This window comes from Parasteatoda tepidariorum, chromosome 1 (genome assembly GCF_982258835.1).
Source record: "Parasteatoda tepidariorum strain Cologne lab strain chromosome 1, Ptep-v5.0, whole genome shotgun sequence".
Lineage (NCBI taxonomy): Eukaryota > Metazoa > Arthropoda > Arachnida > Araneae > Theridiidae > Parasteatoda > Parasteatoda tepidariorum.
Window position 1 is genome coordinate 63,657,505 of NC_141755.1, and position 17,315 is coordinate 63,674,819.

Consider the following 17,315-nt stretch of genomic DNA (forward strand, 5'->3'; position numbering starts at 1 on the left):
GCAATTTTTAAAAAAAAAATCAGAAAAATTAAGTTGAATAAGACCACAGCTTGCTTAATCTGCAACTTACAAAAGGAAATTTCGATACAATAAAAGAGTACTTACCAAAGGAATCTGTACTTGCTTGGTTTCTTTCTCCTTTTTATTTTCACACGAATCTTTACTACCAACAATGTTACTAAGATCACTACCTCTTTTAATAATAATTTTTGGTTTAAACTCTGACTCATCAACATTTCCATTCGAGGCATCTTCTCCCATTGTAGAATTTTCTTCGCTTTTTGGTATACTTTTACGAGATTTTTTCACATTGGGATTGTTTTCGAATGCTTCTTGCATTTCAGAAGAAAGTCCATTGGTTCCATTGCAAGCACTTGATTTATTCTTTTTGTTTTCTGAAACTTCACTAGTATGCTTTGCACTTGTTTTATGGTGTGGTGGACCCTTAGGTAGAGGTATACTTCTAAAAAAATACACATTAAAAAATGCAAATCGTGAATGATCCCAAGATTTGGAAAAATATATCACTTTTAATTTCACAATATGAAAGAATAGGTTTTAATAAAATGGTAGGTGTGGAATATTTAAATAATGTCTTATTCGAATTTGCTATTTTTTTTGTCTGTTGAATAAATAAGAAAGGAAGACAGGTTTTCCATTCCAGGCATTATAAAAAATAAAGAAAAATGTCCACACAGTCATAATGGTTTTTAATAATTCTGTAGGATCCCCAAGAAAATTTAATTTCCAAATCAAGGTACTCTTTTCTTCTCAACAAAAATAAAAATGAAACCTATAATGTATAAAAATGAAACAAAAAGTTCAGACAACCTCATTTCATCTTTTAATCATATCAATCAATTACAATTACTCAAAAAAAGTTGGAGGAAAAAAAAAATTTTTTTTTTTTGAGCCGTGGGAAATGAATTGGATTGAATAACACAGAATAGAGTTATCATTTACATCTATTGCTTCCAAAAAAAAAAAAAAAAACTTCACCTACCACTCCCTTTCTTTGGATAGGGCTGGAAATAGTTTGTTTTCCCTATCATAGTTGGATTCAGCATCTTACAAACATTTGGTTTACACATCTATTGTCAGATATTGCAATTATGGCCAATTATATAATTTTTACTAAGAATGAAATAAGTATCTAGAATTTTTTACATTTTACATATATGACATACGGTAGGGTATATATTTGTATAATATAAGGATGTATAAAAACTAACATTTTTCAAAGAATTTCTAGCTTCTCTCTCTTGAAGGTTCTGGTATAAATATCTCTAAATATAAAAAAACTAAAACAAACCATAACACTAGTTTACGGATTAGATCAATAAAACTTATTGCGATAATAATATACATATTAGTAATAATAAAAAATAAACCTCACTTTTGAACTTTTCTGAAGGAGGCAAAACCTTTCTTCACAGTTTCTGATATAACATCTTTGCCATTACACGAACATTTTAGAACTTGATATTCAGAACCAACAGGTGAAAGAACAGCACACAGAGACATTCGTTTATTTGCTAGTTGATGAAGATATGTTTGCTGAAATTAACTTTAATTTTAAGTACTTAAAGTGTAAATACACACCAGATCACATCTAAATTAAAATTTGCATAGTTATAATCAAATTTTGATATTTAAATCATTAAAAAAATATCTAATAAAAATTTTAGTTGTGGAGGCAAATAAAAAAAAACAATAATTTGCAGAGCCAGGAAAATAATTACGGTTTTAGGGTAATGGAAAATTAATACAAATTCTAAATAGACACAATTCTTTAATGGTTTTAATAATGTTAAACACACACCACACAACAATGTGAAGAAGAAAAATTAATGTGGTAAAACTTAATTTCTTTCCAGTATAGGTGAGATAAATATACTTCAAAACAGCTTAATTTAAATTATATAAATAAATATATTGAATATTGTCATAAATATCTAGGGTTGACAAGAGCGATGAAAACTTAGTGGTCCAATAGGACCACCTAGGTGTTCATTTAGTGGTCCAAAAACTTAATATGGTAGGCAAACTTGAGAAAAAATATCAAATTTTACACTTGCATAATTAATGTTATGGTTACACATCAAAAATTAGTAATTGTCATCCATTATACCCTAAAACTAATTAGGTTCATTATCCCATAATGATTAAAGATTAGTATTTATTAAAACAAAATAATAAAAAAACTAAATAAAAAAAAACTAAAATATATTAGCAAACAGATTCAATTGTTAGATTAAAATGCTTAGACCAAATAAAGAAAAAAAGAAAGAAATCAGAGAATGCAAGAACTAACAAAATATTATATTAAAAATTATCTAAATATTATAAATGAAGTCAATTCTTAAAAAGCAAAAATCAATATTTTACTGATTATACTGTCAGTCCATGATTACAAAGCACAGCACAACATGTAAACTGGAAAAATTAACATTTAAATTTAAATTTTTTTACCTGACTATTTCAATTATTCCATTTGAAAAATTTTAAACTAAAATCTAACCTAAGTGCAGAACAATAAAAGTAGTACAATTTTTTTAAATGCATGACATTCCATACAAAAAAAACTATTTTGTAACTTTGAAACATATTTCAAGACAACAATTTTGTCGCCTACATGTATGATTTTAGCGACATTCATAGAACATTTGGTGACAATTGTTGCCACACTGGCGTGAACTCTATAAATATCAAACTTTGTCAGTAATGTAAATAAGGAGCCATAACTTTAAAAAATTTAATATCATATGTCCTAAAATATTCAATATTCTGAAACTGCTTATAACTATTTTTAATAAGCCATATCAAAAGACACTTTTCAAAACGTCAGACAACTAATTTTTTGATTCGCAATAGAATAGTTGTCAAATTAATTCAGTGATATTTTTCTCTAGCTCACCCTATATATAAAATACATACATGTACGTACGTACACATACATGTACGCACATATGTACTATTTGATGATGAACTATCTCACATCTCACGTAAATGAGCTACATCAACACTTAAAAGTGTTTAATTTTATGTCTAGTTCAATTTTGTTAATTTTTATATAATAGTTTCTGAATTACTTCAGCCCTACCATTTTCCTTCACCTCGTGGTTATCCTCTCCTTTCCTCGTGGTTATCCTCTCCTCTCACCTCGTGGTTATCCTCTCCTCTCACCTCGTGGTTATCCAATGAGGTACCTTTTAACACTATTTTTAAAAGTGTCCAATTTTAAGTGATTTTATAATTAAATATCAACACCACAACATTCTAAAATACTAATTCGAATTATATTAGACAACCCTGATTTCAATTGCAATAGAAAACAGAATCTTTGACATTTGCATGTTTTCAACCAGGCTGCTTTTTAGCAATTATCATTGACAGACTTAAAAAAAAAAAAAATAAAGACGAGGTTGCACATCAAAGCATATCAATAAATAAATTGTTCAAATTATCTTTAACTGACTGGCGATTTGGGAATTATTTGTATTTAAAGGCAAAAATGAAAAAAGGTCACATTTTGTCAGAAGTTTGTACTCAGAAAAATATGGCAGAAATACGCCTCAATAATAATAATAAATAGCCAAAACCAGAAAATTGTAGATTTCTGAAGTAATTTTAGTTATTTCAGGTGACAGTTTAAGAGAAAAATAAATAGTATACAAATTAATTGTGAAGCATTCCAAAGAATATATAGATATATATAAATGAAAAAACATTAAATGACTTTGAACTTCAACTCACCTTGTTCGATTTTGATTCACACATCAAGTTTAAAAAAACAAACTTAGAAGCAAAAGGAGGAACTTTTTGTAATGCCTCAGAAAGTTCAACAACATTCTTGTATGGAATATCTTCTTGATTTCCATAATCAATGTATCGAACTGTGCACTAAAATAATGTATTAATTAAAGTTTTAAATCTAATACAAAGAAACACAACTGAATGCTACATTATTTCAATACTAAAAATAAAGTTATCATTAGACTAACTCTACTCGAAGAAAAAAGTTGAACTTAGAAGCGATAGCAAAAAACTTCAGAGACATGTTTACTAAATTTCTAAAAATTTAACAATATTAATTGCATGTTAAACTATAGCAGTAGCAAGTAAAAAATTAATAGATTAAATGAACCATAAATTAAAAGTTATTATTTATATAATAATTCAGTAATACTTAAAAAATATCAGGACAATGAAGCATAAATAAGGATGTCACCCTAAGAAAATCTCGAGAGTAACCATTTTTAAGAGTTTCTTTAATGGGATTAGGCAGAAGTAACTGAATTCAAACATTAAACTATAAATAGCTTTTGTGAGTAAAAGAAAGAAAAAAAACTATCACAAAAAAAAATTATATACTGACTGTTAGGAGTTTTTTTAAGATTCATTTTTTTTCCTTCTGTTTAAGCAGTTTTAACTATTCAGGTAAAATATGAAATTATGTTTAATAAGTATAATTTTTTTCTAAATAGAATTTAATGCTTCAATTAAAAAAGCATTTCCGAAATTTTCAATGCATCCAAACTTTATTTAAAAATTAGTTAAGGATCCTTAAATCTATCTCTATATAACTACTCAGGGGCGAGACAGCCCATGAAGGACGAAGGCCTCCTGTACCCATCCCAGTTTTCAAGACCTTGGGCTTTGAGGTGCAGGCGCAGATGTTCTAGTTGGGAAGTCAGCCGATAGCAGAGCCCCTGGGGTAGTCCCCAAGCATGCTTGGTACTAATTTTATCGAACCAATGAAAAGATGAAAGGCTGAATCAACCTTGCCCGATCCGAGGATAAAATATGCATATAAGTTAATTTAATAATAAATATATAAATAATAAAACTTAATACTTTTTTCTTAATTTTCTTGGTTAATCTCTTTTTACTTTTATCCTTTTTGTCCTTATTATGCTATTATATATATAAGTTTAAAATATAGCGAAAACATGCAAAATAAAATAATTAAGATTAATGAAAAGAGAAGACAAATTATTAAAATGAAATATTTCTTTAAATATTTAAAAAAAATGTATATTAAATAGCCAGAAAACAAAATAATGATATGATATAATCCCGTCATTAATATAATCCAGATTAAATCCACAAAGAGGAGTGCTTTCTAATATTGTATTAATATAGCCAAAGCAAAATATAGCAATACAAAATTAGACTAACAAATAAATATGTAAATGTATTGAAACTCATTTTAAACATTGGGATAAAAAAGAAATAAGCAAAATAAGAAACAACAAAGATAATAATTATTTTCATTGTATCTTATACAATAATCTTAAACAATAAGATACAATAAAAATTATTATATAATAATTAAAAACAAACACTATGTAGTGTTAAATTAACAGATCCTGATACCTCACTTTTTTTTAAATAATCAAAATCTAGCAGATAAAATTTTTTAATGAATCTTCATTTTAAACCAGCAATAGGAAAAGAAAAAAACAGAAGTTAAAAAACAAAGATATGGCTACAATAATTTTATAAAATACTATACATTTTATTTCGCGGAGAATATTATGAATAAATAAAATATAAAGAATGCTATTATAAATATCATTCATACCATTCCAGGTTTATTTGGTATTGATGTTCTAACAACAATGCAACGATACCAAGATCGATCTTCCGAATACAGAGCTGCATAAACCTTTATAAAATATTAAAAGACATAAGAAATAATGTATGAAATTAAGATTTTTAAATGCTTAGCATTAACAAATAATCACTTTATTTAAATTGACCAATCAAAACAGCTTAAAATGTCAAATCAGTTTTTAATAAAATTTTATACCTAACTTTTTTTTATGTTGACTGGGCTAACTATTATAACAAATTTTAAAGCCCAACAAAGCTTTTTTCAAATTTTAAAAAAAAAAATCAGTTTATTGTAAACGAGAATAACTGAATTAAGTTCAGAAAAGCCAGTCATCAGAAAGTGTAATAGTCATAAAATTAGAAACTAAAAAAATAATAAAATTAATGTTCAGCAATAAAACAATGTATAAGGGAAACATAAATAAACTATGATACCTTTTTTGGTACAAGTTTCTTGTCCATTCTTGTTTGAGTCACATTCAAGTAGTTAAGAGCACGAGAAACATTTGAAAGCTCATCAAAACGATGAACAGGACAGCCATAAAAAGTAATAGCATCTTCAACAGTCGTACAAAGAACTTCTAGCATCAAAGGCACTGAATGAACCTAAAAATAAAAAAGTAATAATGAAAAAAAAGTCATTTAATTAGCTAAATTAAAAAAAATATACTGTTTCAATAAATGACTGTAATTATAATCTACTAAAAAATTTCCAAACAATAAAGTTAAAAAGCAAAATAAACAAATAAAAAAGTTTAAATTACCACAAAAACAAGATTGCCTCAAATCAATATTATACTTTAATCATAGCTTAGAAGAAGAAAATGGTACGTGCTATATTAATTCAAAAATGTTTTTCAGAAATATATTTTGGTAAAATTTTGTTGGATAATCTAATAGGTTATCATCTAATATTTATTAAACCTTTTTGCATTGAAAAAAAAAATAGATGACAATGGGGTTTAAATTTTCATTAACATTTAAAATTTAATTATTATCACGGAATTGTCCATCTTATTGCATGCTCGAGCATTTTTAATACACAAATTTTCCTGAATACTAAATAATACATATTAATAGAATAATAATGTTATAATACAGAATAATAATGCTATAATACTAATAGACTCATTCAAAAGCATGGTAAATATGATTTTACATTATCTGATTCAGAAATATATTTTTTTAAATCCAAAATTATAGTATTAATAAAAGCTTAACACATAGAAGTTTACCTGTTATTATTCCTTTGTATAGAGAAAAGGAAAAAAAAATTATGAATTACTAAATTTAACAGCTATATAACAACAGTAAACTATGTCATAGTTATATTAATTATAAATATCAAAAGATAGAGCAAGAAATATTTAAGCTATAAAAGTGAAGTTATAAATTTTGTAAGCATTTGCCAACTTTAACACTTTGGAGTCCAATTTATTTAAATTTCTAGCTAAGAGAAGATAGCTAAATTAAAAACTGTGAGTAAGTGTTTGATAGGAATTTTTTTAAAGTTTATTAGTTACCAAATCTAATCTGATACCTTCACTAAATGCTTGGACATTTATAAGATGTCATATTTATCAATGCATTCTCTCTTTCTGGAATAGATTGATGGTATATAAGTGATAGCTAAACAACTTTGCCAACACTTTTTATTTATTCAAAATAAATGCATGACAAGTCTCACTCATCAAATGATGCCATTGGGTTAATGTTCAGCCAGGGCTTACGCTAAGCATTCGCCATCCCAGCGAATGCGATAAAATCGAGAATTCGGTGAAACTAATTGCGTTTTGGAGAATGATTTTTTTCAAGTTGCATTAAGATGACTTTTTCTGAACAATTCAAGTATTTTTCAATCGTTTACAATATTTTCCATTAGATACGCCGCAACTAAACATTTTAAAACTAAAACATTACAACTAAATATTTACTATCTTAACAGTAGAAACTTTACTTTCCAAAAATATTTTTATAACGTTATAGAAACATTAAAAAAAATAAATTTAGTTTTGGTGGAAATTTAGAATCAGAAAGACTGTATTCCGGGGAAGTTCTTAGAATTTGCATATACATAGTGCTTAAATAATATTAGCATACGGTTAAATATAATGACTTAAATAAGAGTTGCTTTAAAAAAAGTGCTAGTTGTATTTTTTAAGTACTTATTTTTGAGTTAATTTACATGTTGTTTTTCCTCATAAGTTTTGTTATAACAAAACCTGTGTTGTGTTTTTGGTTATAATGAGATATTTATAAAATTTATATGCGAGTTTCTCTACACCGAGAAAATTTGTATAATTTTCTCACGACAGAACAACATTAAAATGCTTATTAAATATACAATTATTAAGTTATGAGAAAATTTCCTACACTATCTCTAGTTTTTTGTTACTTAATAAACCATTTTATTCAATAATAAAAAACTCTTTTGGGTGATAAGACAATGTCCACTAAACAGAAGTTATAAACAGATGCAAGTTCTCACATTAAACAAATCAAATGCAAGACAAATGGTACAGATCAAAGCCTTGACTAGCATATAATTTGATTAATAATTTTGCAACAAATAATACTTATTACCAAAAACAGAAATACACACTGCATTCATATACTCACACTTTGCTCTTCAATGTAATTAGGGTGATGAAAATAACCAAAGTCTAAAAGAAATAATAATAATAATTAGAGAATGCTAAACATTACAAATTCAATAAATAAAATCTGAAATTTACAAATTTATATGCAATTCCGTGTAAATAAAACCAATTTCCATGTCAACTGTATTTTTTAGAAAATTTTGTATAATTCACTTTATTAATTTCTTGAAATTTGCGGTGATATAGAAAAATGAGTTTGATTTTTTTTTCCCAGAAGAAATCTGATACTTTTAAGACGCTGCGAGAAAACTGTAAAAAGTGCACAAAATAAAAGAAACTGGTCAAAATGGAAAAAAAATTTTAATGACCAATACAATTCTTTAGCGACGATAATTTTTAGAACAGCTTAAACTTAAACAAGTGAAATTCAGTAAAATACTAGAAAGTTTAGTTTTTCACAGCTACTTTAAAAAAATAAATAAAAAAAAGCATCTTTACTTAATTTTATGCAGAAATTTAAAACCTATACAACAAATTATCTAAGTTTGAGTATTCATTCTTAACAGTATTTGATATTGCAATATAGTATTTGTAATTGTATATTTAATATGCATTTTAATGTTCAACATCTTTCTAATAGTTTGCATGTTTAATATATGATTTGTTAATTAACCAGTATGAATGAAATTCGATTAATATATTTTAGCGAATCTTTGAATAACTCTAAATTATGTTTTACTACTACTCTTTCATGTTAAGTATTGAAAACAGTTATTTTAATTATTTAAGACATTCATTAAGTTTAATGTTTCTAATAGTTGCTTTTTAGTTTTCACTTATTTAAAAAAGATTTTTTAAATAGCTTGAAAATTTATACAATTACTTAAACTAGATTGCAATTATAAACTGTTTAAAAAAATTCTTCTAATATTAGATAAGAAATGAAAAACAGTTTTTTCCACTTAGGTTGGAAGAAACATTTCCCCTTTGAGGAAATTTTTCTCACTTAGGAAAAAACTAGTCATCCCTACTAATGCAATAATCCTAAACATAGAATAAATTGAATAGAACAGTACATGGAACGAAATAACTGAGAATATAACGAAATAACTGAAAATGCAAAGAAATAACTAAGTCAAATCTTTACAGAAAAAACTTAATATTTTGTTTTCCTACACAGAAATAATCAAAATTTTATCAAAGATTAAATAACATTACAGATTTATCATAGATATACTGAAAGAGAGCTTTAAAATCTTATTGTAAAATGTAATTGTTTACTTCTTCAAACAACTAACCAATATATTGATTATATACGTTTTGAAAAAGTAATTTATTTTCCCCAATGAACTCCATTTGTTATCATAAATAGAAAACAAATGACTGGAAATGGGGAAGTTGGTAATAAGAAAATTGTTGTGAATAAAAAGTTCATAATAATCAGTATTCTTTATAAAATTTGCTATAATTAAAATTAAATTTTCTGCTTCACATAACTATAATGTGCCACATGTATACCTTTGTATGGATTGGATTGTAATATATCATAATATTTATTTAACTATAGCAAAATAATTAATATTATTCCTTATAGAAATTTAGTTATGCAATAAACATTTAAAAAAGCTTCAAATCCAAGTTCCACTTATATAATTTTATTTTATAACTGCCGTTGAACAGCCGACCAAATTTTTGGGTTTATGACTACTTATGTTCAACTACATAGTCTTGTAATTTTCAACCCAATTCAGAAGACAAGGGAACTCCTGGATCAAGTATTGGGAGAACTATAGTTGTATCTTCTATAAGTTCCAAATATATTTTATTGTATTTTATAACCGTGGTTGAACAGCCGACCCAGTTTTGTGGGTTTATGACTACTAATGTTCAACTCCGTAGCCTTGTAATTTTTAACCCAAACCAGAAGACAAGGGAACTCCTGGATGGAATATTAGGAGAAATTTTGCCTTTGTGGAGGACTTTTTGATGGAGCTAACCAGCATTTGCGTTACATAGAGAGAAGGACCACGAGAACCTCCCACAGTTAGCCTAGCAACAAGGGGACTCTAAGCCATGATCCGTCTACCACTGAGGATATTTCACATCAGCACTGTGGTCGGTGCAAGCCGGGTGCGGAATTCGTATCGACTGGGATTCGAACCCGGTTCGCCTCATTGGAAGGCGGACACGCTATCCCCTGAGCCATCGTGGCTAAGTTCCAGTTCTAGAAGATATTTGTTAGAATATCATCAAAGGATACTGGCAGTGTTTAAGACTACTTTCAGCCAAAAGCAGCCAAATTGATTACAAGCGGGGGGAAAAGAATATACTGGAATTCTTTACTTTTTATTCAGGTAAGCAGCAATTTTGTTTTGTTTTGCAAAGCATTATTTCAGATCATCACAGGAAAATGACAAGCAATTTTTCAAAGAATACCATAATTTTCAAACTCTAGAGTGATTCAATTTGCAGTATTTTCTCTAGTCCTTTATTCTGATAAAATAGGAAAAGAAAGTAAAAGAAACACTCACTTTCCTCAAAAAATTTCTCTCAAACTTCTTTCTCAAAAAATGTCACTACTAGATGATATACTATATAGTCAAAAGTATCCGGACACCCCTTAAAAAAGTGGTTCTGGTGGTAGACACAATTTGATGCATAATCGAAAGGTATAAAAGTGTTGGTAGTGGTTTGTCACTCTGTATTTATGCGTTTGTGGAGCAATGAGTAAGTCAAAGGAGCATAGTGGGTTTGATCGAGGCAATATAGTGAGTTGCCACCTTTAAGGGAAATCAGTTCATGAGATTGCGAACATTCTACAAAAGCCTAAATCCATTGTGAGTGATGTAATTGTGAAGTGGAAACATGGAGGCAGCGAAACTGCAGAAAAACAACTTGGTAGGACGCAAAAACTTAGTGAACATATCTGCAGACCTCTGAAAAGGGTAGTGAAACAAAATCACAAGTCCCCATTGGTGGAAATTTCTCAGGAGCTACAAAGTTCATCAGACGTCAGTGTTAGCAGCAGGACTGTTCGTTGAGAGTTAAAAAACTTGGGATTCCATGGTCGTGCAGTCACACACAAGTCGATCATTACTCCACAGAATGTGAAGCATCAATTGCAATGGTGCAGAGTTCACCGTCATTGGGCTGTGGATATGTGGAAAACTGTTCTTTGGAGTGATGAATCTCGCTTTACACTCTGGCAGTCGAACGGACAAGTCTGGGTTTGGTGGGTGCCCGGCGAGCGTTTCTTTAATGACTGCATTGTGATGACTGTTAAGCTTGGTGGTGGAACCATAACGGTGTGGGGGTGTTTCTCCTGGTTTGGTCTAGGCCTATTAGTTCCTGTGGTTCGAAACATGAACACTGAGATGTATGTGAACATTCTGGTTCTCCCAGCTCTATGGCAATATTTCGGGAGAGGCCCATTTCTCTTCCAACCGGATAACTACTCCATTGACACATCGAGGCTTGCACAGACAGGGTTTGACGAAATGGGCATTTAAAAACTGGACTGGTCTTCTCAGAGATCTGATCTAAATCCCATAGAACACCTTTGGGACAAATTAAGACAGCAGATTTCGTAGAAAGCCAAATCGACCCTCTTCACTGCAAGCACTCATTTCTGCTGCGATGGAAGCCTGGAAGTCAATTCCTATGACCACCTATCAAAAACTGGTGGTAAGTCTTCCCAGACGTGTGCAGGCTGTTACTGATGCAAAAGGGGGATCTTCATATTAATATGTGCCTCAGGACACTCTAAGTCCATGCCACTGGGTGTCCGTATACTTTTGTCCACACCACTCGGTGTTCGGATACTTTTGTCCATACCACTGGGTGTCCGGATACTTTTGTCCATGCCACTGAGTGTCTGGATACTTTTGTCCATACCACTGGGTGTCTGGATACTTTTGTCCATACCACTGGGTGTCCAGATACTTTTGTCCATGCTACTGGGTGTCCAGATACTTTTGTCCATACCACTGGGTGTCCGGATATTTTTGTCCCTACCACTGGGTGTCTGGGTGTATGGATACTTTTGTCTATACCACTGGGTGTCCGAATACTTTTGCCCATACCACTGCGTGTCCGGATACTTTTGGTCAGATAGTGTATATTAAGTTATCATTGAATTGTGATTTTCATCAATTGAGAAATTTGGAAACATTGCCATTAATAATTTCTACACGATCCGATGCTGAAACTAAAATGTTATGTTGCATTAAGGAGATTATAAATAATGTCTATGTCTTTAATTGATTGAAGGCTTCCAATAATTTAAAGACAAAATCAAACATTTTGGAGCTATTTTTTGATGAACTGCATGATTTTCAATTTTGCCATGTGCTACAATGTCAGTTTTTCCATGTGAAAATTGAAATTTACAATTGCATATAGCAAAATAAATAGGCACTTTTAATTGATTTCAAAATGAAATTAAATTCTTTAGAATATGGGTCTCAAAAGGCTTAAACCCTCTGATTTCTTGAGATTCTTTTACGATTAATCACACCAAGTACAACATGCATGTAAATAAATGCAGCCAGCAATGCCTGGTGTGTGCAATGCTTCATTTTGTTCTCAATTGTTGCACTGTATTTGCATTATTCTCGGGTCACTCGAATGCGCTTTTCAACAATAAATGACCTAATTTTAAATAGTTTATGTGCGAAAATGCATAGTCCAGATTGGTCATGAAAGCTGTAGAAAAAAATTCACTACCAGGAGCAAGAAAGTGCTAAAATACCAAAAAATCAGATTATTTTGATCCAAATTCAAACTTTCGGTTTAAGACTAATATCCAAACAAACACAATTTAATCGGATCAGTTGACAGCCATGAATTACTATAACTATTTTCTTTTAAGCAATCTAGAAAGTCTGTTCTAGCTTTCTAGCATATGAAACCAATTTTTTTCTTGTGTTGCTATTCAACATTAAGCTTCATAAGTTGTCAGATAATGTGAGAAGTTGAATAAATAAATAATTAGAACTTTACTTATATTTTTTAAATGATTGTTTAGTATATAAATAGCTAACATTCTTTTAACAAATATAAAACAATTAGTAACATATGAGGTTAATTCGGCAGATAAAAAGAGAATCAAAACATATCTCTGTATTAATATGGCTGGGAATGCTAAGATAACAAAAAAAAAAAATAATAATAATAAAATACTGATTTATACCTCCTTTTAAAATAGGTGAAGGATTTAAAACAAATGACTTAGGAACAGGATCCGGAATATAGGAAGGCTTGCTTTCCATCATCATATTGCCATTATGTTGGCTGTAAAAAAAGTTTTAAATTTAAAAAAAAAATGTTTTAAAAACATTTTGTTAATAATAAGAATAAAAAAAAGATAATAGTATTCACTTTAAGAAATGATTTTTTTTAACAATTATTTATTTTTAGCAGTTTTACTACATCAGGGGTCCTTCCATGACCTAACCTGAGTGGAATGGACTACAGGCTAGAAGAAATATAGTAGAAAAGTTAGGCTCCAACTAATGTTCAATTTTATACTATGAACATTCACTTGAAATCAGGAATTCCACAATAGTTAGGTTTTCTGGTTCTAAGAGTATTTTAAAAATTTAACCAATTACACAATTTACCTACTTATTGCTCAAATGTAGCAACAGTTAGCAAATATAAATGTGTCAATAAGACTACAAAATGAGCTTAATAAGATTATATTTTTAGGTTATCCACTGTTTGTAACATTGTTATTTACTTTCACTGAATTAAAAAAAAAAAAATTTACTCAGTAATTGCTGCTTATTAGAAGCCAACTTTTTTTAAAGTCTTTTGATTCTTTAAAAACTATACTTAGTTAGCAAAATTTAACAGCTCAAGGTAAACTTTACAATTGCACAAAAAGATTAATTACAATATCTATATTTTATTTTAAATATTTTAATTACATTTGACACATTACACATTTAATTGCATTACACACATTTCCAATGAACATGAGCGGCAGTTTTCATTTCACAGAAGAAATTTAATATATTTCCATTAATAAAAAAAATTACATGTGTTTCACTTGCAAGAAATAACATTAAATTCATTTTCCCTTATAAAAAATTTTTGCAACACTTGATAAATTATAGTTCCGTCTCTAGAATTAGCATTAATACACAATGTTAAGCATAAATAAAACAATTAAATACATGATCTTAAACAAGTAATATCAATTGAAAGCAGTTTCCTTTTATTTCCATTTATTTACAATTTTCTCCTACTATAGAGAAAAAAGAGAAACTTACTAATCATAAAGGAGTTATTATCTATTACCTATGATCAGATCTTCTTGCAGCTTTTACAGGAAATATATGTCCATTCCAACTAACTTCCGTAGTTTCTTGTAGAAGATTTTCAGCATCAGCCTTGAAGACAAATTTAACAATTCTAAAGAAACAATTAAAAATAAGATTTTTATACAATAAATAAATCTATAAAACATTTAATGTAAGTAATTGAACATATGGCTTACGCATAGCCGACAGCAGCATAATCTTCCTTCCAGCGACAAAGAGCTTGCTTTATTTCTCCATATTTTATAAAAGCTTGCTTAATATCACTCTGAAACAAACACAATTTTCTTTTAAAAATAAAAAAAACTTGCCTAAAATATTTAACAATAAAAAACTAAACAAACTAAGAAGCTAATAAATTAATGCATGTAAAAAAATGAGTTAGAAGTCAAAATATATTACACTAATTCAATGTATATACAGCGATTATCCGGAACGATCGGGACCATCGCTATTCCAGATAACTGATTTTTCCGGTTTTCTGTATCGCTACAAAAAGCTGTATTTTTTATTGTTAAACCCAACTGAAAAAAAAAATATTTGGAAATAATCTTAAAAAGAAGAAAAAACAATGAAGTAATACTCTAATGACTATTTCTAAAATGTTGGTAAGGTAAACATCTTTTTAAAAAAGAAAGAAAAATCATGAAATTTTATGAGGAAAAACAGATTTAAAAAAAAAAAAAAAAAAAAATGGCGGGAAAATTTATCGAATTTTGTTCCGGTTTTTTGATTTTCTGATTTAGAGATAACGGGTTTGCATTGTATTTTTAAAATGAAAATGATTAGTTATCGAGACCACTCTTCAAATCACAAGAAATTTTTTATGAATATTTTGTTTAATGTAACCTAGCAACAATAGCTAAAACATTTATCATTAACTAATGTGCTAATGTGCTATAGCACCCCAAATATGCAAAAATCGTAGGAAAGTGGCTAAAAAAAATAATTTGAGATTTCTCCAGGAACACAATTTTCTGTTCGGTGTTAAAAAAAAATAACAGAACAGATTTATTTTATCATTGTAATAAAGTTGATAAATGAAACATTTTTTTTCTTACTTCCATGCTAACAGCAGAGGATGGGCATCAAATTACATCATTGCCTTAAATTGGTACAAGTGATTGATCAGTTGTAATTAAAAAAATTTGATTGTACGAAGTTTATTTATTTATTTATTTACCAGTATATGGAAAAGTTGTAAATGTACATATCAGTAGATAAGTAAAGTAAACAATTTATCCTCTGCTCAAAATCACTAGTCCTTTTTTTTTTTTTTACATTTTGGAGACTTCTTTTCTTCCGTACCTTTCATAAATTTTTTTTTTTAATTTTTATAACATCATTTGAAAGGCAAGTCTATTTTAATTACACAGAATTGTGTCATTCCTAAAAATGTAGAATGTTTTAAATTAATTTCTTTGTTTACTAAACTATTTTTTTCTTTAAAAAAATGTACTTTTAATGTTCATTTATTTCAAAAAACTAAACATAGTTAAAATCGTAACTAAACATAGTTTTTAAATTGTTTATAATTATTATTTATTTTTTTGTAGAATTATTTTTCAAAAAGAATATTTAATCAAATGATTTCATTTTAAATTCATAAACAATTTTTGTATTCATCAATAAATTATGCTTGCATCTTTGTTTTACATGTTGTAGACTTCTTTTTTCCTACCTTTTTCTACAAGTGAAAAAAATTTATAATGTTGTGCGAAGTGCTAATCTATTTTAATAACACAGAATTTTGTAATTTCAGAAAATTTAGAATATTTTAAACATAATTTTTTTTCTCTTTTGTTCTCTTTTTTGTTCTAAAAAAAAATTTACTTTAATAATTAAACATAATTGAAATCAAAAAATACTATTAATTCTTTTTCTCTTAAAGTTTCAGAATTATTTTTTTAAAGGCATAATTTTTAACAAATAATTTTATTTTAATTTTGTAAATAATTTTTGTTCTTTAGGTAATAAATTATGGTGACATATAAAAGTTTTAAAAAAAAATAATGTAATAAAATAATTGATCAAAAAAAATTTTTTTTTAATATAACAGATTATACAGATTTGTGTAGATTGCCATTTGTGCCTATAGTGATATTAAATAAAAATTACCATTATATTTTAATCTGTCTCCATGGATACAGAATCTTCTCATATTTGTCGTTTGTTGATAATATAAAATAGCCTAAAGTTTTTTTTTTTTTTTTTAACTTTCTTCATTTTAAATCTTTTACATTCAAGACACATACATATTATTCAATTCTCAGTGATAATTCTTTTACCCTTCCCTTAACAAAATGTTATTTTAAAGATCAAATCAGCCTTATATACACGTGCATATGAAAAAAACAAATTGTAATCTCAAACAAAATGTATTAATTTTGAAACAAAAACAAATTGTATTAATTTTGGAAAAGATCACCAGAATTTGAGCTTTTAGTTTCAAAGAAAACTGATAGTTTTTAATGTTTTGTAGAATAATTAGTAGATTAATTTTTAATTGCATTTTTATTATATTTTGTATCGAAAAAATTAAAGTATATAGATACTTTTTAAGCAAATCTTAAATATAAAAAAAAAAAATTATTATTTAAAATAGCTTTAAATATAAAATATTTAGAAATTCTGGGTCCTCATACTTTCATATATCTATCAAAATCACTGATGATTAAAAATACTACTCATCACTGAATATATAGGTGAATTGATATGCAACACCGAATTGATAAAGGATATTTTTAGTGGAAAAAAATATGATTAAAAATTA

The 17,315-nt window shown here is 27.9% G+C and overlaps 1 protein-coding gene across 6 annotated transcripts in view; it reads right to left on the minus strand.

The window, feature by feature from the left end:
* The window catches only part of LOC107444557 (serine/threonine-protein kinase 31), a 38,482-nt gene that overhangs the window by 19,116 nt on the left and 2,051 nt on the right, over window positions 1-17,315 (minus strand). For all 6 annotated transcript variants that reach the window (XR_015434514.1, XR_015434516.1, XM_087165432.1 and 3 more), the window contains exons 2-10: window positions 14,722-14,810; window positions 14,523-14,636; window positions 13,411-13,511; window positions 8,239-8,282; window positions 6,055-6,225; window positions 5,588-5,671; window positions 3,757-3,903; window positions 1,397-1,557; window positions 106-463 (exon numbers count right to left, since the gene is read on the minus strand). Coding sequence is in view for 4 of the 6 variants with exons in the window: in XM_087165432.1 (XP_087021558.1) it covers window positions 106-463; window positions 1,397-1,557; window positions 3,757-3,903; window positions 5,588-5,671; window positions 6,055-6,225; window positions 8,239-8,282; window positions 13,411-13,511; window positions 14,523-14,636; window positions 14,722-14,810 (1,269 nt within the window). In the remaining 2 variants the exon portion in view is untranslated. The remainder of the gene's footprint in view (window positions 1-105; window positions 464-1,396; window positions 1,558-3,756; window positions 3,904-5,587; window positions 5,672-6,054; window positions 6,226-8,238; window positions 8,283-13,410; window positions 13,512-14,522; window positions 14,637-14,721; window positions 14,811-17,315) is intronic.